Consider the following 23,055-nt stretch of genomic DNA (forward strand, 5'->3'; position numbering starts at 1 on the left):
AGAAATAATTATTTTGGGAGTTATTACTAATTAAGAAAAAGTGCGAGAAAGTAGTTAAAGAAAACTCAAGCCTTCTTACAAGTTACACCTAGAGCACATCGGGCAAAACCGGGACAAACCGCAAGACTAAAATAACAGTGATTATTATCTATAATAATCATCTACGTAGAACAGTTAAATCGAACGAAAATATTTGAACCATTTTTCGCGCAATAGCTAGAATATTTAGAAAAAATTTAAATATTGCAAAGTTCAATAAAACTTTTGCAAATTGTACTTAAATGGATTCTAATCTCTTATCCAGGAACTTTTATAAGCCTGTGTGTTATGATGCTTATAAACAACGTTTAAAAATAAACCAAGTTCACAAACCTTAGGGTGTGAAAACAAACATCCGGGGAATGTAGCAATTGCTCAGGCCTTAACAATTATAACCTAGTTGTTTCAGGTCTGTTTTTATACATTGTATTGTCCACTTAAAAAATAACAAAATGTAGTCCCGAGTCCCGACCTTCCATGCTTTTATAATGTTTTCATACTTATGTTACGAAAATGCGAAAAAAAGCTTCGATGTTTGGTTTTTGTGGTACGGAATTTGGACTACGTAAACAATTTTTTTTTATTTTTCTTACCAACTAGTTATTAAATACATTTTAATTCATAAAGCTAATTCTTGTTGTTTTATATGGAACTTCAAGTGTTTAGAGTTGCCGCTTCAGCTGCATAAATGTCTTTGTTTATGATAAAAACCTGTGTGCGTTGTTTATCCCAAGCGGTCCTAGTTTAGATCCAGATGATAGCTCCATAAAGGGATGTAAATAAAGGATATCTGTATAATTATAGGCTTGGCTAATGTCAGGGTCTCAGGGTGCTTGACCGCGCGGCGGTACCGTAATATCAAACCAGTTGTAGAGGCGTTTTGTATTAAGACGTATGTATATTGAATACTAATTTAAACGACTTTTTTATTTTTTATTAATTAAAGGATTTAAGAAGTTTATTGCACAGTTTATTGCTGTATGCTGTGAATTTAAGTAATTCATAATGTTTTATTATTTTTAAACTGAATTTAAGATGCGTTTTTGTGCTTATAGTAATAACACGGTAAACAAGGTCATAGTGTGGGATAAAATACTGTTTGTAACAGTTCTTCATATTGTGTTGGATATAAATTTTTAGTTTTGGACTCTCTCTATTATCATCATTTTATATACTTTAGTACCTAATGCATATATTGTAGTCTTGAGAATATAATTATAAAGATATTTTTTCTAAAGCCTTTAATTTTCCACAATTAGATCTAATTTTCTGAAAATTAAATTATAGTTATAAACTCTCAATACCATTATGTACGCTACCTTATAAATAAAAATAGCGATTAAAATCGACAACTTATAAAACACATATTAGGCCATGGATGATAGACTAGATCCGAAACGGTATTTTAAATGGATCAATTAGATGTATTTAAAAGTTAAATGAGATAACGTAATTTATTTGGACTATCGTAAAATCAAAGCACATTGACTTTTGATGCTAATTTTTTTTGAGACTAACTTGTCTAGAGGGGACACCGCTATGCTCGGTTCACGCAAAATTGTGTATCATTTAATTTCAACTTTTATGAATGGTTTTTAGCAATTTATTTAATCTCTAAAAAATAGGTAAGTGTTACTCGCGCAGCCGCGAGATCGACTGATTTTGAATGTTTCATCCAAAGGGAGACAAATCCAGTAAACTACAATGATTTTTCAGCTATAAATAGTACGTGTCAGTGTGTGTGAACTGCATGTTCATTAGGTCGTGACGACAGATTATCGTGTCGTAAGCGTCACGTCGTGGACATGTTCACAATTCACATACAGATGTTGTCACATGATGATAACAGACTGTCAGTGACTACCTACTACTATGATGACTACTGCCTAGTATGACAATCGTCAAACGATAAAAAAGTATAGATATGACAGTTGTTCAACGAGATTTTGATGACTCTATATAGAGACGACCGCCTCCTCGGTACAGTGGTTGACGCGTGAGCGTAGAACCGAGGGTCCTGGGTTCGATTCCCGGTGGAGACGAAAAAAAAAAATGTCTCGGTCTGGCAGGACACAGAAGGCTGATCACCTACTTGTCCCTAAAAGAAAAATCGATCAGTGAAACAGATGTATGAATAATGCATCTGCCCCCTACCCCACTACGGGGACACGGGACTTCACTTATATAGAGACGACAGCCGTCGAACGATAAATGAATCGCCACGAAATAGTGAGAATAATAATAATAAATAATAAATATTAAAGGACAATATTACACAAACAAGAATGGATAAATTGGGATATGGGTTCCAATTAAGCTCCAATAGAATGATCTAAAATTATTACAAGAAAAAGAATATCATCTAGGGCATTGAATACATTACTTAAACTTGTAATAAAACTTAGAATAGGGTGACATAAGTTTTAGTAAACTATTGTTTTCAGCAGTCAGTTGTTAACAGCTTTTCTTCGTGTGAATCTTCCCATAATATTTAAATAATACCAATAAGGGTTACGTAAATCCTCTCTGTATAGTGAAATAGAGACTTTTCTCTAATTTAGAGAATATAGATTTTCATATTTGTAAAAGCCTTAAGATCTTTATGTACATAAATACTATTGAGGTATTTGATTGTAATGTTATACTACGTATCTTATCTACGTATAGTCAATCAAATAAATCCTATGTAAATTATAAAAGGATGATAAAGGGATAAAGACGGAAATAAAACAGGAAATAATAATTAAAACTTAATTTATTCCAAAAAGTAAAGCTATACCATGTCACTTATAATTAAGTAAAAAAAAAACAAAAACACTTTGTGATCAAATAATCCAATTAGAGATAACAAGCAGATAGTTACTCAAATGAGAAAGTAGTCTACTCATCAAAAGTCAGTCAAAAGTTAGTCTACTCAAATGAGAAATTTAAGTAGTAGGTAATACTAACGTTAGCTATCTACTATTAAGCATTCTGTGACTAACTATAATATGCTTCCAATGTTATTGTTTGATCAATAAATGTTACAAGTCCATAGCTAGGTACTGTCTATATAATAACAGCCCCCACAAACTACTTCTAAATCCGATAGATCATAGTATCTACGTCGATATAACAGTTCCTACAATCTTTTAAGAACATGAAAATCCGACTCTAACTAAGCTTAATATAGGGTTCAAGTTTCATTGCCCTCATGATGTCGCCCGTGACGGAACACCGGCCAGCCTGCATGATCACCCGAGGGTCTTCTTTACCCTGCACCAGTTGCTTGAAGTAATGCTCGTTGAGGGTAAATGTGGTGTCTGGGTCCTCTGCTGGTTCGCCTTCGTAGACTATCACTTGGTTCAGGTCCATTGCTGAAAGTAATATAATAATAAGCACACATTTAAAAGAAAGTAGTGTTTTCTTTTAGATTTACAAGGAGATTTTAGGTAGCTTTTCAACAACGGCTTTGGTCGCGTGGTAAAGAAAATAATTAATAGTAATTATCATACATATGCATACAGCACTATAATATACTTTACTAATCTATACTATAATATTATAAAGCTGAAGAGATGGTTTGTTTGTTTGTTTGTTTTAACGCATTAATCTCAGGAACTACTGGTCCGATTTGAAAAATTAATTATTTGGTGTAAGATAGCCTATATAAAGAGGATGGCTTATAGGCTATATTAGCTATATAATATCATCACGCTAAGACCAACAGGAGCGGAGCAATGCGTGTAAAACTGCGGGGCACAGCTAGTAATATTATATATCCTTCCGCGATAAAAGGGCTATCAAACACTGAAAGAATTTATAAATCGGATTCGTAGTTCCTGAGTTAGAACCAGAACTAAAGATGTCTGAACACGACATCTAATCAATACATCAAGAACTGGCACGCGGGCTATTATATTATTCGTATTATATTATGCAAATACTAGTTTGACTACTGACTGACTGACTATTACACAATACAAAGTATAGTATGCTTATTATTTAAATAGAACGAGAGTCTAGACTCTAGTGCATAAAATCATGAAAGTTTAATATAATAAATGCTTGATGTTATATCAAAAATATTTTTTTAACATTTAAGTATTAAACAAATACTGCACAAATACTACGTAAATTATACGTTTTTGCACGCATTGTTACATTTATTTAAATTCATTATTTTTCATTCATTTCATACAAATACATATAATGTTTATATGTATTTGTATTTGCACGATTAAAGTCCGTACCACCTATTGAATTCCCGAAAGGAACCTTATTTTAAAATTTCATTTCAAAATACAACAGTCTACAACCATAACAAAACTAAATATATTTATATAAGTACTTACTCCAAGAATATACAGATGTGCCTTTAATAATGTTAAACAAGAAAACACCCCCGACTTCTCTCGCTTTGTTTTTATCCGCATTTTCCACTCTCGCCTTGATTCGAGACACCAAATCTGCTTTTGAGCTGTTCGCTAACTCGCTCTGTGTTGCACCCTGAAAGTATTCATTAAATAAAATATTTATAATAAGGAAATCTATCACAATAAATGGAATTTTCTAGAAAACCGAAGACTGGATATATAAAATGAAATGAAAATATGACATTGGATACAAACAACATTTGGTCTAAGCATTTGGTGTTGCAGAAAATGTAGAGTCCGCTAGTCATACGTAATTCAAAGCATGTTTCTCTCTTTTCATTTATTTTCCTTATGAATGGATACAATAACATATATTGTTATCAAATAAACATATTATCTTATACATTAGTATGCAAACAAATATCATTGATCGCAATATGCGATTTAAGAAAGCCGAAAACATAACCGTTATATCTATTAGTTTTTGCTCTATAACTACAGTAAAAATATTATGAGAACACACCATACATTATGAAAAAGACCGTGGATTCCTATTATCATAGACTAGAAATAATATACTAGGTATACACTATTATTTACAGAAAAAAAAACAAAATTATGATAATAATGCAGAAAATGAAACTTACCATCTCGGAGTGTGTCGAGTACGGTTGTGCGTTGTGAGAGATTCAGACTTAACTTTCACTTATTACAAAACTTTTGTATATACTACACTGTGCCCATATCTTTGTATATTTGAGGATAAGTTGGAACTAATTTGTTTGTAACTTTTTAGTGTCTGTTTTAATTATGAATATAAATCGTCTCAGTAATGATACGAAACATAAGATTTCATTTAAAGTTAAAGTATGAGAAGCATATATATTTTAATTTTTAAACTAGATCTACCAAACCTACCTTTTGTTATAAGTAACTTGTTTTAACCTTTCTTTTACGATGGAAAGAACGAGCTTGTATAAAAGATTGTCATTTGATATTTCTTTGATTATTATTGATTAATCTTTTATCGCACGCGTTTTTACCGCGTATAACAATTGCAATATGTTTCTACATCATTTTTTTACTATTCACCTCTTACGAAAATTTGTAGAGATTATTACCGTGATTAGTGGTATATTCCTACCGTATACTACAGATGATTTATTTACTCTTTTCCTACTATAATATACTACAGTTGAACCTCGATAACTTAAACCTCGGTAACATAAAAACCTCTGTAACTTCAAAAAATATTGTGTTCCCTTCCCATCAGAGCCCAAAACCTCTTTAACTTAAAATACGCAACCTCTATAACTTAAATAAATAATCTCTGTATTGGCCCTCAGTAAAAGGCTTATTACACTACCCGATATGAAGGGCCCTGCATCTAGGGTGGGCGTGTTCCCTAGTTAGTGTGGCGCTTATTACACTTCTCTGCGAATTGGGCCCTAACTCAGTTTATACGCGAATGTCTAGAGAGATAAACGTATTGTTGCATTTTACATTATGCCGCCATCAGTATCGAAACTTTAAAAAGTTGCTGTAGCAGTGGCAACCGTTGACGCAATAACAAATATTAAAAAAAGAAGAGAAAGATCTGGGTGAAAGAGTATTTGCGGTTACGTGAAAAGCTTTCAAATATGCAAATACTAAGCGTGCTTGAACCGGGAGTTTTAATGAATTAATTAGAGTAGGTGCAGAACAATTTGAACACTTGTTGAGTTTTAAAACAATTAAATAAACAATTGATTTAAACAATTTATTTATTTGTTAACATGGCGGTGTGATCACAAACATTTGGAACTTCCCTTTTAAGTTATATAAACCTGTAGTAGGGAAGTTTGGTGACACCTTACATACAAAAGCAGCCACTCCACGCACTAGTCGCGCGGCAACTGAGCTCCCTAACCGCCCTAAACGTTATTACATTACCCAATCTGCAGGGCGCTTAGGGAGCTAGGCAGATCGGGCAGACCCGATCGCCCTAAATCGGGACACTAACTCGCTAAGTCTTATCACACCACTCTTAGTTAGGGTTAGGGTCCCTAAAAATTGGGTGGTCTAATAAGCCTTTAACTTCAAGAAATGTTTCCACAACCTCTATAACATAAAACTGTTTGTCAATGAGTCATTTTGAAAGAGTGTCAAAAAAAGGTTTCGGTATTTATTGCTTGCACGTGTTTACTATGTATTGTTAACGTAAACAATACATTACTTATTGTTTGCTTTATCGAAATACTTCAAAGCTTTGCGGCGGTTAGCTTTATGACAACGACTTATTGCATCATAAGTTTTTGATTGTTGTCCTGGAAACATCACTTTACTTACTGTGTGATAAAACTGGCTTAAAATGAGTCCAAAAAGAAAACTAACAACCCTCACCTACGCTGATAAATTAAAAGCTATAGAAGCAGTGAAAAATGGATGGACCCTTGATAACTTAAAACCTCTATAACTTAAAATATTTTGTGTTTCCCTTGGACTTTAACTTATCGAGGTTCTACTGTAATAACATAATCGTGACAAATATAAGGAATTTATTCAAAGACGTTCAATATTTTTTATCCCAAATCTTTCATACAACATGGTCACCACGTGGCAACGAACTTCTGCACATTATTATTTAATACCTCCTTATGTTGACATTTACGAATCTCCAAAAAAGTGTTTAATGTAAAAATAATCACTACGATGTGGACTTTTCGCAATTTGCCTATTTTTCGTAATTATTACTTATACCCACTGTATATTAGGTAATAAAACAATCTTGTATTGTTTTCTTTTCACTTATGAGTAAGTGCTATACCAATAATAAAATTGTAGTGTCTGGTTTTAATGATAAAATAGTAATAAATACAATTTCTAGTCCGTCTGTTTATTCCGGCTAATCTCTGGAATGGCAGGACCGATTTTGACGGGACTTTCACTGACAGATAACTGGATGTTATAAGGAGTAACTTAGGCTATTTTTATTCTGATATTCCTACAGGAACGTAAGGATAAGTATGAAAATCTAAAATACGCGGGTGAAACCGCGGGACGCAGGACGCTAGTTCAATAATAAATTAATTCAAAACTCTACAAGCTAATAATGACATTTGCGTTATTATAAGCGAGCCACAACAAATGAATTAGATGAGGCCCAGTTAACAGTTTTATTAGTTTGTGTCAATCTTTTGTCTTTACACTTTCTTAATTGCCCTGGAGTTTTATGTAATAAGTAGAGCCAAATAAATGGGAATAGAGCTTACAGATAGAGATACTTGATACCTTAGCGTTTTTTTTATGGCATTTTTTTAATTAGATTCATTTCATCAATTTTAAACAGTGATATCTGTAGAGAAGATTCGACATAAAAGTAAAACCACAGCAAAACTCAGTGGTAGAGTTTGTCGAATGAGATAATTCAACTGTAAAACTGTAGATGGCGTTGTTATCAAATATTTTAAACATTTTTTTGTTTGTGTAAGAAGGTAGAGTATTCAATCGATTTATTGAATTTATATTTATTTGTAGATTATGGCATATTTGAGTAAATTCTGATTTAGATTACCAATATAATATTAATATCTACTATTAAGGAGCAGGTGCGATTAAAGTGTACAAAAAATGCACCTGTATCTATTGGTGAAGCAAAATAAACATTAAGTAATTTATTGTAATAGAGTCAACCGTATTTCCGTCATTCAAATGTTCATTGTATTAATTATAAACTCATAGTTTTAATTAATTTAATTACAGCAATTTCATTTTTCATTTGATTAGGTCAAGTCCAGTGAAGTCATACAAAGTGATATAAATATACAGCATTAGCTGAACGTTTTTTCCAATTATATTACAGTAAACATTTTCATTACATCCATGATAAAATACCTAAAAAGAAGCATTTCAATTATGTGCGGTATTAAGGGCGCGTATAAAGTCAAATCACCAATCAACTTTTAGTTGATACGTGTAATATTCAAGACCAAATATAAAAAATAAAATATATGTAAAACTTGATGATATTTTCGATTATATTGTCAGATCAAAAACATAAAATATTGAAATTGACTCGATAGAAAAAATTCACGAAGTTACCTCTAAATTTCACACTTTTACGTTTTTTACTGGACATGGTAATACTTATTATGATTTTTTTTTCATAAACAATTATATTAAAACATTTGCAACATATTTGTCAGAGCATTTTGTGTAATTACTTTTAGTTTTGGTTTAATCACGATAAAACACTTTTGGCGCTTACTATATTTTTAATTACGCAAGAAATCATCTTCCATCGCACGTTCCGGGAGCTAAAAACATAATTCTATTTCATACATCAGACGCTATCGCTCCGTTGAGACGAGTAGACCACGCTAAAATTGCTGCGCCGTGTTTTATAATTACGCCGAATATTGATTTGTTGAAAATGGTAAACAACAGTACGAAAGTCAAAACTGTACTTACATTGAATAGGTATTTTTTTATAATATACATATGTATATGTATATATATAATATATTCATAATCTGTATTACATAGTAATATGTAGTACATTGTATCTATACATAAATATAGTTTTTAGAATTTTTGTATGTCTGTCTGTATGTATGTCTGGGCTCTAATTTTGGTGCAGATATAGCTTGAGACCTGAGAAAGGTTATAGGATGAGTTTTATCCCGTAAATAAAAAAAACTGTCTGTGTTTGTCTGTTTGTTTGTACACGCTAATCTCCGGAACTACTGGAAGGATTTGAATGAAAGTTATTTTGTTGTGTAGGTACTATTATATTATCCGGGAAATATAAAATAATAATTTATTTTGAAAACTGAAACACCTGATGCAGAACCGCAACAGACCACCTAAACTATAGATTCATTTGAGAAAGTTTATCCAGGCGAGTTTGGATATTATTATTTGTGTAAATTCTGTAAATTCGTTTCCGCGAGTTGAGTATTCATGCGACGATATTTATAGATACCTACATTCATAGTGGGTACCTACAATTTACAAAGACACTTTTTATACTTAGTTATGTAGGTACCTAATTCCTACGGTCGCCTTGCAAATGCAATCAATCAAATCGGGAATGTTTTATAATATTATTATTATATATATATATTATAGTATTACTATAGGTAGATTCCTATGTTTGCTCCAGTAAATAACCAATACAGGTTGTGAATAGTAACTACACATTATATATATTTACAATCTGTATTAGATAATAATATTACAATCACATAGGTATAAAAAAAAATTGTACGAAAGTCAAAACTGTACATTGAATATTTTTACGGATACCTACTTGGGGCGTGATTTTCAATCGATATAGGAGCCAAAAATATAGGTATATAGTTTATAGAATTTTTGTCTGTTTGTCTGTATGTATGTCTGGCTCTCTAAGCTCTAACTTTGATACAGAGATAGCTTGAGACCTGAGAAAGGACATTGGATAGGTTTGTTCCCGTAAATCCTAAAAAAACTCTATGTGTCTGTTTGTTTGTACACGCCAATCTCCGGAACTATTGGACGGCTTTGAATGAAAGTTATTTTGTTGTGTAGGTATTATCTGGGCAATATAAATATGCAAATTCGAAGATCTAGAATGTATGATGAGGGACCCTGAGATCACACTCTAACATTTATAGGAGTGACGTCAACAAAAATTGTTGCGTCTGATGGAAATTTTCTGTTGATTAAAAAAATCAAAGATCTGGAACATCTGATATAGACCCATAAGAGCCCAGCTACACATTTATAGGAATGAAGTCTTAAAAAAAATGTTCAGTCTAATGGGTATTAATTAAAAAATTCGAAGGTCTGGAACAAACGAACAAACGAACAAACTATACCATTATATATAAATTACACCTACTCTAAATAAATTCTCCTAGTTGTTCACGTCTAAAGTTTACGCGAACGAAGTCGCGGGCATCAGCTAGTGTTGAATCACATGTTTTTAGTCGTCTCTCGATAAAATAATACAACAAATTTCGAAGAAATTCCGAAGAAATTTGTTAATATGAACAAAATAATAACTAGTTTTCAAATAATATTTTATTTTTTTATTAATCAAGGATAATATTTATTTTTATTTTCAGAATAATTGCAGAGTCGAAAAATATTGTACAATCTAACGAATTTGATAAAAACAAAGTTCTGGAGGAATGTGTATCGTCGACTGTGTATGTTTATTTAAAAATACTATCTATACTCGCTATTTTGACTTTGAATAATTTATATTTGTTTAATTGACCCTGTTTGAAAGTAATTTACTAATTTCACAGAACAATTTTAAATTTGGAAAATGTGGACCCTCACTCTCTACCTGTGTCTACTGACTATTGCCACGCAGAAAAAAATACTCCAGAAAGGTACCTGCTAAAGTTACCAGCTCTCGATAAAATAATACGTAAATTTCGAAGAACTTTGTAATATTTTATAAAGGATAATTTTTATTTTTATTTTTAGAATAATTGTTGAGTCGAAAAATGTCGTACAATCTAATAGTCCATTGAATAAATGGTTCTAGAGTGCGTGAGTTAGTAACGTAAGATGTTTCTTCGGAAACATGTCAAGAGTCCCTAGGTAATAAACATACTAAAACCCCGGGCCACTAGGAGGAGCCCCGGAGTGGGGGGAGGGGGAAAATGGGTCCATTTTTTCATTTTTCGCTTAAATCTCAAAAACGGTACATGTTAGAGAAAAACTTTCAAGGAAAAGTTGAAAGGCCATAAAATTATCTACAAGTTGTACCTGAATCATTTTTTCCTATATCCTACCGTTTCTGAGTTATACGCAGTAAAACATGATTTTGGCTCAAACAATTTCCACATCAATCGATCAAAAAATATTTCTTTCTTCCAAAAAACTCAAAAGTGCAACTTGTGACCGGTACTGATAGATTGCTCTTAATTAGGTCTATAATTGGTAAAATAAACACATTCCTCCATGGAAGCCTTTAGGAGGAATCGATTGTCAAAATATTATATTATGGTAGTTTGAGTTACTGAACTTGATCTTTTTATTTTTTTCTTCCAAAAAACTCATAAGTGCAACTTGTGACCGGTACAGATAGATTGCTCATAATTGGGTCTATAATTAGTAAAATAAACACATTCCTCCATGGAAGCCTTTAGGAGGAATCGATTTTCAAAATACTATATAAGGGTAGTTTGAGTTACTGAACTTGATCTTTTTATTTTTTTCTTCCAAAAAACTCAAAAGTGCAACTTGTGACTGGTACTGTTAGATTGCTCTTAATTAGGTCTATAATTGGTAAAATAAACACATTCCTCCATGGAAGCCTTTAGGAGGAATCGATTGTCAAAATACTATATTAGGGTAGTTTGAGTTACTGAACTTGATCTTTTTATTTTTTTTCTTCCAAAAAACTCAAAAGTGCAACTTGTGACCGGTACAGATAGATTGCTCATAATTAGGTCTATCATTGATAAAAATACTAGATTCCACCATGGAGGCGTTTACGGGGAATTGAATTTTATTAGGGTAGATACGATACTTGAACTTTTTATTTTTTTTCTTCCAAAAAAACTCAAAAGTGCAACTTGTGACCGGTACCGATAGATTGCTCATAATTAGGTCTATCATTGATAAAAATACCAGATTCCACCATGGAGGCGTTTACGGGGAATTGAATTTTATTAGGGTAGTTAGTTAAAAAGTTCATGTATCGTAACTACCCTAATAAAATTCAATACCTCCTAAAGGCCTCCATGGTGGAATCTGGTATTTTTAGCAATGATAGACCTAATTATGAGCAATCTATCTGTACCGGTCACAAGTTGCACTTTTGAGTTTTTTGGAAGAAAAAAATAAAAAGATCAAGTTCAGTAACTCAAACTGCCCTAATATAATATTTTGACAATCGATTCCTCCTAAAGGCTTCCATGGAGGAATGTGTTTATTTTACCAATTATAGAACTAATTAAGAGCAATCTATCAGTACTGGTCACAAGTTGCACATTTGAGTTTTTTGGAAGAAAGAAATATTTTTTGATCGATTGATGTTGAAATTGTTTGAGCCAAAATCATGTTTTACTGCGTGTAACTCAGAAACGGTAGGATATAGGAAAAAATTATTCAGGTACAACTTGTAGATAATTTTATGGCCTTTCAATTTTTCCTTGAAAGTTTTTCTCTAACATGTACCGTTTTTGACATTTAAGCGAAAAATGAAAAAATGGACCCATTTCCCCCCTCCCCCCACTCCGGGGCTCCTCCTAGTGGCCCGGGGTTTTAGTATGTTTATTACCTAGGGACTCTTGACATGTTTCCGAAGAAACATCTTACGTTACTACCTCACGCACTCTAGACCCCCCTTGGAGGGACTCATTCAATGGACTATAACCAAATTAATCAAAATAAAGTTCTGGAGGAATGTGTGTCGTCGACTGCGTATGTTTATTTAAAAATAGTATCTATACTCGCTATTTCGACAGACTTTTTTTACGGATTCGTGCTCTATACTGTTGCCCTAATATTGTTTTTTTTATATATTACATACAGACAGTTTTTTTACTGTTTTATAATATGTATAGATTATCATTAATAATTATAAACAAATAATAATAAAAAGACATATTACATAATTTGTGATGATTTCAACTTCACTGTTTTATACAATTATTTTAGACAACATACCTACTAACTACCGAAAATACGCGTTGAACGAGCGAAGAATATTGTGTATAATTTAGCGTGCGATGAACTTTACGTACGTTGGATGAGCCGGGTGTATGAGGGTATTGTGAGGGCGCGCGGCATGGCGCGTAATGGGCGAGGCTTAATCGTAGAATTATCTGGCTTTATACGCCCTCTTAAAAATATCAGATTGTCGGCATAGATAACATTCCAATAGAACGGACATTGCTCGTTCCAAACTTTTTTCATTAACACGCGTCCATGCTGTTTTGACAGCGGAATATCCACACATAATATAAGAGATTTACCCCGGCTTCGCGTATTGTCATGGGAAATGAATGGAGTCGCAGCGGATCACACTGGATTTGTGGTCAAGATTTGAGGCTACTGGGCTAATAATGAATTATGGTCTTTATTTTCAACAATAAAGTAAAAAGTCAGTGAATGTGTGACTGGTGTCTACAGTTGTGTTAGTTATGTAGGGCACGGAAGTAGGAGTGTCTGCCATGTCACATGTGGGACTCTGATAAGACTATGTTGAGTTTTCCTTGGCACAGAAAGCTGGAATACTTATACTTTCAAAAAAATATATACAATACATCTGTTTTATTGATCGAGTTTCTTTACCTACGAGGTCTGCTAGGTTTGCTATCTGTGTCCAGCTAGACCGACACCGTTGCCACCGGGAATCGAACTTACCGTGGATCGATGTTAAATCTTTAACCACTGTACCAAGGTGTCGTGAAAATCGACAGGTATTTATATTTAATGATTAATGCGACCATTCAATGTTTATGTGATACTAGCTGACTTTTACCCGTGTGTGGGCGTCAAACAATATTTTTATTTTTACTTTTACATTGAAACATATCATTAATCACAAGTAAAGCCTATGTCACTGCGGAATGTACTTTCCTTCTGGTGAAAGAACTTTAGAAATAAGTGTTAACTTGTTCGTTTTATATGAACAGGAGTGCAAAAATAGTATGTAGGTAAATAAATTCGATTGTGTAAAGCAAACTGAAATTTCATCGATTGCCACTAAAATTATTCTTCTAGCAATTTCAATGTACAGAATTCGGCCTGTTTAAAAAAGCTAATACATTTAAAATGTTATGGGGAAACTGCTATATACCTGTTGCAGGGATAGCAGTAACAAGCACAGAATACGTACTCAGATACATGTTTAAAATAATGTTATATTCTCTTTGTATAAAATATATTCGTTGTCAACGTGCCAATAATATCTAAAATGTTATTGGCAAAAAGACATAAAAAAAAACGCTTTGACATACGGATGGACGCAGAGCAAAATGATGAGCTTAGTTTATATGATACTAGCTTTCCGCCTGCGGCTTCGCCCGCGTTTTAAAAGAAAAACCCGCATAGTTCCCGTTCCCGTGGGATTTCCGGGATAAAACCTAGCCTATGTTACTCGTGGATAATGTAGCTTTCGAATGGTGAAAGAATTTTTAAAATCGGTCTAGTAGTTTATGAGCCTATTCATTACAATCAAACAAACAAACAAACAAAGTTTTCCTCTTTATAATATTAGTGTAGATTTACGGAACTCTAGTATCCTATGTATTCCACATTGCCAACGCTTTAAAAAGGAAACTAATAAAGGTGGTATATATTTTGTGATCGTTTTAAATAAATATTTATATTTATACATACTTAGTTATTATTTTATTTTTAAAACAAAAATAAAATTGTAATGTACCATCATATTACAAGTTTGCCTTTGTTTCGGTTTTCTGGTAGAAATCGCTTACAGCGATAATACCGCCCTCTTTACACGCTATTACTTGTATCGCTCTTGTTTTATCACACTGTACTGTGCAATAGAGAATTTTTCATTCTATCCATATTCTATCCAAGATTCTATCATTCATGCTCTTGACACTCGGATAGACTTTGAAAGAGATATGACACAAAATACAGTCCTACGGAGTACGGAACCCCGAAGTCAATATACCGCGTGAAACATTGCCCATGTTACTTCCAGCGATGTTTTATAAATACATTAAGGGCAATATCTTTATAAACGGTTCGAAATTAAATTTACATATCGTATTTGTTTAGTCCCAAACAAACGCGAGGCACTTTCCCGCGCTTTTAACATCTTTTCCAATAAAAAGTTGTTTGGCATACGTAATGGCGTCGTTATTTCGTGATATATACTGTTCCTTGCTTCAGTGTTTTGTTTATAATGTAGCGTATGTGTGGAGACTTCGTAAGAGTATAATATTCGATTTAATTTCGTATATTCTTCAAGTATTTTGTCCGAGTTGGTTGGTTGTGTTCATAGGTTGTGTTACTGCTAATATTCAGTTCAATAACATAACTATTTCGTGCTAAGAAGAATTTGGGAAATATTAAGGCTTATACATGCGCTAATAACCTTGACCATACTTGACGGATCTCAAACCTCTCCCGCTGCACCTTCTTTTTTTCTCGCATTTTGTATTTAAAAAGATACCAATCAGTGAAACAAAAAATCCTCGTCAGGGACTGTTGTGTAACTGATAATTTATTAAACATAAAATTTTCAGAGCTCTAAGTCAGCAGGTTACGAAGTTTATAGAGTATTTGCGGAAAAATCGATGACCACGGCACATTTTTTTTCTAGAAATCTATTAACTTTGGAAAAAAGTCCTCGCGAGCAATTAAACATCAAAGACCATCCTATTTTATATATTTTTTTCGGTATTGTGCTTTATGTTGTACCAGACTTTATAGAGGTTGAACATAGTCGAAATTGCCGGGTAACGCCTTAATAAGGAAACTTGGAATCCATGTTGGAAACTACATATAATATACTTAAATGAAATTATGTATAATAAAGAAGACTTTGAAGGAAAACACATAGTAAATAAACAGGTAGAGCGGACAAATATTCGTATAGGGGTAAGATGGAAGGTTGTTTATTTCAAAAATGTGGTGCAGATCAAACGAGATAAAGAAGCAGGCTCCAGAGAGTAATTCATTACTCAAGCACCTGTGACAATCTGTCGATTGAGTGACATATGAGCACAATGTAACTAAAAAGTTGATGTAACAAGAGTTATGGGTATCTATCTATGTATCTCTAAATAGGTACTTAAGTATTTGTTCCCTTTAAACGAATTTTGAAAATGTTTACTATGGTTTTGTAATATTCGTAATATTTACTGACGAAACTCTCGTTAAAATTAATAATCCAATACTTCCTAGATGGTATTTGGCATTTATTAAAACAAATATCACAATGTTAAGAACGTTACGCAATGCTATTATGCACTCCAATTTGATAAATATAGTCCTATAGGTATCAAAGATCGTAATAGACATTTCTATTGATTAATATATCTAGTTTTCTATAGACATAATGGACCGTATAATAAAGCCTCTGGTGCGTTCTGTAAGAGATCCCGTTGACCCCTCTACCATGCTTTGGGTTTGGCCACCGAGGAGGTTTTAGTGGGTATTCCACATGCTCTCTTTTCATCAAAAGAAGTTAGAAGATTTCCTCCCAGTTAACAAAAAAACCATACTACCACAACCACTATGTACGTACTATGTTTATATGTCGGAGTATTGATTTATTCAGTTGGTATTAACGCCATCTATTGGTAAAGTTGTGAGTATTTTTAATATTGACGCAGTAAGACTTGAAGTTTTAACGAATGAAATTATGACAATGACAAGTGACAATGACATTTTCCTTGAGTCAGTAGTTTGGTAGGTTGGGGGGTGTCAGTTCGAACGACACTTGCCGCCCGACAGCCAACCGCGCCAGTTGTGCGCACTGATTCTTTTTATTATTCACGATCATGGCGGACGTTGAAATTAATCGCGAGGAATCTCCGAAAGCAGCGGTGGGATCTGACCATCATTCCTCCAGTGTATTTAACCGACACCCTGCTACTACGAGCGAGACATATTTCCGAGAATCGGCGAACCAATCCGCCGAATCAGATACTCCACCAACTGGCTACGTGGAATACTCCACAAGCTGGCGATGATCGATCGACTGGAGACAGCGTGAGCGAGGCGAACGAGATCGAAGTCGTCATGTCAGGTATTTCTGACGATCAGGTACGATCAGATTTATTAAATAAAAACCCCCATGGACTTTGTAACATTAGATAGACACGTTGCTACCTACCCTCAAATTAATAAAAATAATAAACGACCTTCAACTTCGAGCTCTTTTTGTAGTGACTTTAAACAGCGTTAAATTGAAACAAATAACCATGTTATGTGCCACAATTGCGGCAAAATGGGGCACTATAAGCGAAGTTGTAAATTCCGTCCGCATACTAAGGTTTCACATTTGGAAACGTTTTAATTAAAATGTTCCCCGCCTGTCGATAAAAATGTTCAGTGCACTTATTGTTGCAAATTGCTGCATACAGAGCAGGTGTGTTTCTCTAAACAACGAGACGAAAAATTAAAAAAAAAAGTAATGATACAAAGTCCGTTAATACGTGTGTGTCTAGTCAGAATCGCCGCTTGTTAAATTTATTGTTGGTAGATTTCAATTACAAGCCCTCGTAGACAGTGGATCTAAATGCTCGCTTATTCGTAAGCCTATCGCTGACGTTATGACCGGTGTACGAGATTTTTTATTTTTATTTATGCGTTTAACTGGTATTGGCTCCACTTCACTCATTCTTTTTCCCGTATTACTTTGCCTATAGAAATCGATGATGTTCACTTAGAGGCCTATAGAGATCGATGATGTTCACTTAGAGGTCGATTTTTTTGGTGGTTGACTCTCAGGCTTTACCTCGTGACGTCATAGTGGGGTGGGATGTTTTTACGCGACTCGTGGTAAACTTAATAATTAAAAATAAAGACGTTCACGTTTCTCGCGATGTTCGTGCGCACGTTTGTGCTTTGCAAAGTGCCGATATAGAAGCAATCGATACCTACCTTACAGACATCCAAGATATTGCTCGTTTACGTGCTATTATTGAAAATTTTAATGACAACTTCGTAAAGGGGAACTCTCAGACGGTCGTAACAACAGGTGAGATGGAAATTAGATTATAAGATCCGAACAAAATAGTGCAGCGTCAACCTTATCGCCTGGCCCCCGCGGAACGCAAGGCCATGATTGACATAATAGTTGACCTCCAGTCTAAAAACATTATCAGCGAGAGTACGTCACCATTTTCAAGCCCGGCGATCCTCGTGAAGAAGAAGGATGGCTCTGACAGGTTGTGTATTGATTTTCGTGAGCTGTATTCGAATACCGTGCGCAATATGTGTGTCATGAAAAGCTGAGTAAATATCCTATGAGTTTACCAGAAATGTCTAATCAATTTGATGATTTGTAATAAGAGTGAGTTTTATTTTTCTAATCGGCTTTAAAAATTAATAATTAAATATTGAGTTATGTTAAAATAAAATGATTAGTCGCCAAAGTAAACGACATTTGTTGAGATACACGATTGTATTTATTATGTCGACGGTTGCGATATGATGATTTTTCCATTATTTTTGTTGTTGGTGTTTTGGTTAGTAGAAATGTTTACAATTTATTTTGTTGATCAATGCTAATAAAGGATCGCATCCCTAGACGCTTGTTTCTTTTTCCTTTCCTAAGAGGAGCTGATGGCGTAAATTTAGCATTGGAAGCTCCGCGCTTCATGCGAGAGTTTAGCGTTGGAAGCCCTGCGCTTCACGCGTAAATTAAACATTGGAAGCTCCGCGCTTCATGTGTTGGCCTTACATTGGAAGCTCCGCGCTTCATGTGTTGGCACTACATTGGAAGCTTTGCGCTTCATGTATTGGCTCTATTTACATTGGTACTACATTGGAAGCTCCGCGCTTCGTGTGTTTGCTCTAACTACATTGGAAGCTCCGCGCTTCATGTGTTTGCTCTATCTACATTGGAAGCTCCGCGCTTCATGTGTTTGCTCTAACTACATTGGAAGCTTCGCGCTTCATGTGTTTGCTCTAACTACATTGGAAGCTTCGCGCTTCATGTGTTTGCTCTATCTACATTGGAAGCTTCGCGCTTCATGTGTTTGCTCTAACTACATTGGAAGCTTCGCGCTTCATGTGTTTGCTCTAACTACATTGGAAGCTTCGCGCTTCATGTGTTGGCTCTATCTACATTGGAAGCTCCGCGCTTCATGTGTTTGCTCTATCTACATTGGAAGCTCCGCGCTTCATGTGTTTGCTCTAACTACATTGGAAGCTTCGCGCTTCATGTGTTTGCTCTAACTACATTGGAAGCTTCGCGCTTCATGTGTTTGCTCTATCTACATTGGAAGCTTCGCGCTTCATGTGTTGGCTCTATCTACATTGGAAGCTTCGCACTTCATGTGTTTGCTCTAACTACATTGGAAGCTTCGCGCTTCATGTGTTGGCTCTATCTACATTGGAAGCTTCGCGCTTCATGTGTTTGCTCTATCTACATTGGAAGCTTCGCGCTTCATGTGTTGACTCTACATAGGAAGCTCCGCGCTTCATGTGTTGACTCTACATGGGAAGCTCCGCGCTTCATGTGTTGACTCTACATGGGAAGCTCCGCGCTTCATGTGTTGACTCTACATGGGAAGCTCCGCGCTTCATGTGTTGACTCTACATGGGAAGCTCCGCGCTTCATGTGTTGACTCTACATGGGAAGCTCCGCGCTTCATGTGTTGACTCTACATGGGAAGCTCCGCGCTTCATGTGTTGACTCTACATGGGAAGCTCCGCGCTTCATGTGTTGACTCTGCATGGGAAGCTTCGCGCTTTGTGTAGGTTCTACGTTACAAACTTCGACGCAAAGTTGTGATCAGAGCTAAATAGGCTTAGAAATCGCGCGAGAACGCGCTTATTGTCAGAATGGCCGTGTCGGAGTATTGATTTATTCAGTTGGTATTAACGCCATCTATTGGTAAAGTTGTGAGTATTTTTAATATTGACGCAGTAAGACTTGAAGTTTTAACGAATGAAATTATGACAATGACAAGTGACAATGACATTTTCCTTGAGTCAGTAGTTTGGTAGGTTGGGGGGTGTCAGTTCGAACGACACTTGCCGCCCGACAGCCAACCGCGCCAGTTGTGCGCACTGATTCTTTTTATTATTCACGATCATGGCGGACGTTGAAATTAATCGCGAGGAATCTCCGAAATATATATATATATATTTTTAATTTTTGTTGTTATAGCAGCAACGGAAATACATCATTAGTGAAAATTTCAGCTTTCTTGCTTCAGGTTTATGAGATACAGCCTGGAGACACACACAAACAGACAACGTAGTCTCAGTAATAGGGTCCCGTTTTACCGTTTCGGTACGGAACCCTAAAAAGACCGTATAATAAACGAAATTCTTCTTATTTATTTTACATACTCAGAAGGAGCTAGTAGCTTTCCAAACCGTCGAAACACGTTGTGAGATCAATTTTAGCATTCGCCGAGTGTCACGGAATATTCTGTCTACACACAAATGAATTCATGAATGTCATTAATATAAATCACACATTATTTTTACTCCCGCATCAAATTAGGATATTTGTTTACATTCTCATTAACTTTATACATACCTTTGTATGTTGGAGACGCCATTTTAATGATGTGTTCGGATATTTAGAATGATATCGTATTAGTTTAATTCTCTGTTTGTAAAATATATGAGAATATTGTTAATACATTTGTGATCATGAGTTAAATTTAGTCGACTGTTTACGAAAACTTGTATAATGAAGATAGAGCTTAATTGCTCTTGCATCTTTACCTATATTAAATACTAGCTGTGCTGCGCGGTTTTACCCGCAGTGCTCCGCTTATTAGTCGTAGCGAGATGATGTAATATAGCCTATAGCCTTCCTCGGTGAATAGGCTATCTGACAGAGAAAGAATTTTTCAAATCGGACCAGTAGTTCCCGAAGGTTGGCGCGTTCAAACAAACAAACTCTTTAGCTTTATAATATTAGTATTGATACACCTTATGAAGCATAAAGTAGGTCCTGTCGCTATTCATAGTAATCTAGGCTATATAATATTATGATTTTTACAAGGGTTTTACCGGGCGGTGCCAGGATAAAGGCATAATTTGTTATACTATATGAAACTTTTAAAAATGAATGCACTAGGCACTTCATTTATTTTTGATAATATACTTCCAAGATATATAACCAATTTTGGATCACTCAGTATCAAGTGTAGGGGAGTCCCCTAATTACTGTGAGGCGATACTAAAGTGCATCTATTCTATCAGACGCTAACGAGCGAAGCGAAAACGTGAATCGTTTAGAGAATGTTTTGTCTTTGGAAGTAATTTAGTATGTTCGATACTTAGCTGTAAATTGACATAAAAAACTAATGTTTATTGAAATATAACTATTCTGATATGTGAGGGAAAGTGCACAAAAATTGTTACCTAGTTTTTGTGTAGGCTTTATGCAGTAACCCATTATAAAATTTTAGTTATTTGAATGCTAAGTATTTCGAGACGAATGAATTTTTTATGTGCTGGTAGGATTTTGGTTTGTATACAAAAAAGCTTGAATTAATAATGTATTAAGGCCAAATTTTGCTAGGGGTTAAAAATAGCATATTTAATTTAAACCTGTGCAATTATTTTCAAATGTTATATGGCATTCACATCAAAATGTAATTTCCAGAAAAAAAATTAGAATTGCATTTGGCGAAAAAGCATTGTTAATAAAAACAGACAAATCCGTCTATTTTCGACTTCTACAAATGATTGACACATTTTAAGATTCCCTAAACTCTCCTTAATTTAAACACTATCTTTGTCACATTCCACCACAAAACCAGTAGCCACTAACAAATGACGGGCACCCGGGGTAAAGCGGGTAAAGCGGCATGCAAAGACGCGGTCACCTGGGAAATTACCCGCTCCCTGTTACCCGGGTAATATGTTCTTGTCGTGTGTCATACGAGTCGCTGATTCCTTGATGTTATATTGAGGCAGTTTTGGGTTTTTTGGAAGTGCAATATGCTCTAGAACATTCGTTATATAGAATGTTATTAGGCATTAATTGGGGATTTAGAAATGCTATTAAGATGGGATAGTGAATAATCGTCTCTGGCAAACCTGTGTTTTCCAATGTATGACAATTATTTTAAAATAATGAAAAGTCTGTCTTTATGTTTAACAGTCCACATTAGGTCAATATCTTGAAACCGTTACGTGTGATTTTACCTGAATGTTTTTTTACTTAGGTACCTACTCATTATTTTACTATAATTACGGGTAATTTTCCTGCACCTCACCAGTCGCCAGCGAACATTGAAAGGCATGAACGACGGTAAATATCATAGATCTAAATCTAAATAACAATACACATGTTATTTAGATTTCTATGGTAAATATGTACGAAATAGCTGTCAGACAGCGTGTCGAATGTCTAGTCACGGTGCATTTACATCAAACGAACATAGAGCTTCGTGATCTTTTAGTGTTAACGAAAACTCGTATTCAGTCTTGTTCAGTATTAGAACATTCCATAGAATCTTTTCGAACGCACTAAGTTCAACGACAGAATGCTCTACGCCTGTTTACACTAAAATAATTTGACAAAGTGTCTACGCTACTCTACGCCTGTTTACAAAGTGGGGTAAGAATGAGTATTCGCCCGTTTGATGAAAATGCACCGTCACAGGCTGCAGGGAGCTGCGATCCAATTTGCATGTTAATTTTTTGAGGGTCAAAGAAAATAAGCAAGGGTTACGGTTTCATGTTGTTTTGAGAGATACGTATAGTAATGTATATGTTAAAATGTAATGGAGAGTGCTATATAGAACTTATAATTGTGTTGTTAGGATTATAATTAATGTTTTAATATTGTTAAACAAATATCTACTGAAGTTTTTGAACGCGCTATTCTTTCCGTGAAATATAGCCAATTAATCAAGAAAGGCTAGGCTTTATAATTATTATCATCACGTTAAAACTTATGACGGAATAGTCAATAATGATGTGGATAAATCCGCGGGCTCAGGTAGTCGCTGAAATTTGTATTGGTGTGTATGAAATATAAATGTTCTAACAATCA

The 23,055-nt window shown here is 34.6% G+C and overlaps 1 protein-coding gene across 1 annotated transcript; it reads right to left on the reverse strand.

Moving 5' to 3' along the window:
- Positions 1 to 2,955: 2,955 nt before the first annotated feature.
- LOC149900440 (SCP2 sterol-binding domain-containing protein 1-like) lies at positions 2,956 to 5,117 on the reverse strand. Its single transcript, XM_090112590.1, has 3 exons — positions 5,042 to 5,117; positions 4,374 to 4,527; positions 2,956 to 3,395 (listed from the first exon to the last, which is right to left on the reverse strand). The coding sequence occupies exons 1-3, from the start codon at positions 5,042 to 5,044 to the stop codon at positions 3,193 to 3,195; spliced, it is 360 nt and encodes a 119-aa protein (XP_089968716.1). The 5' UTR covers positions 5,045 to 5,117; the 3' UTR covers positions 2,956 to 3,192.
- Between the last annotated feature and the right edge of the window lie 17,938 nt (positions 5,118 to 23,055).

This window comes from Colias eurytheme, chromosome 18, assembly GCF_061535395.1.
Source record: "Colias eurytheme isolate Ceu_HAF_F1 chromosome 18, ilColEury1 Martin Lab GWU primary, whole genome shotgun sequence".
Lineage (NCBI taxonomy): Eukaryota > Metazoa > Arthropoda > Insecta > Lepidoptera > Pieridae > Colias > Colias eurytheme.

What these genes read in the sequence shown, in the direction of transcription:
- LOC149900440 (XM_090112590.1), bottom strand. An exon ending in CACATCTGTATATTCTTGGA is followed by an intron (nt 3,396 to 4,373) that starts GTAAGTACTTAT and finishes TATTACTTTCAG; the next exon opens with CAATGGACCTGAACCAAGTG.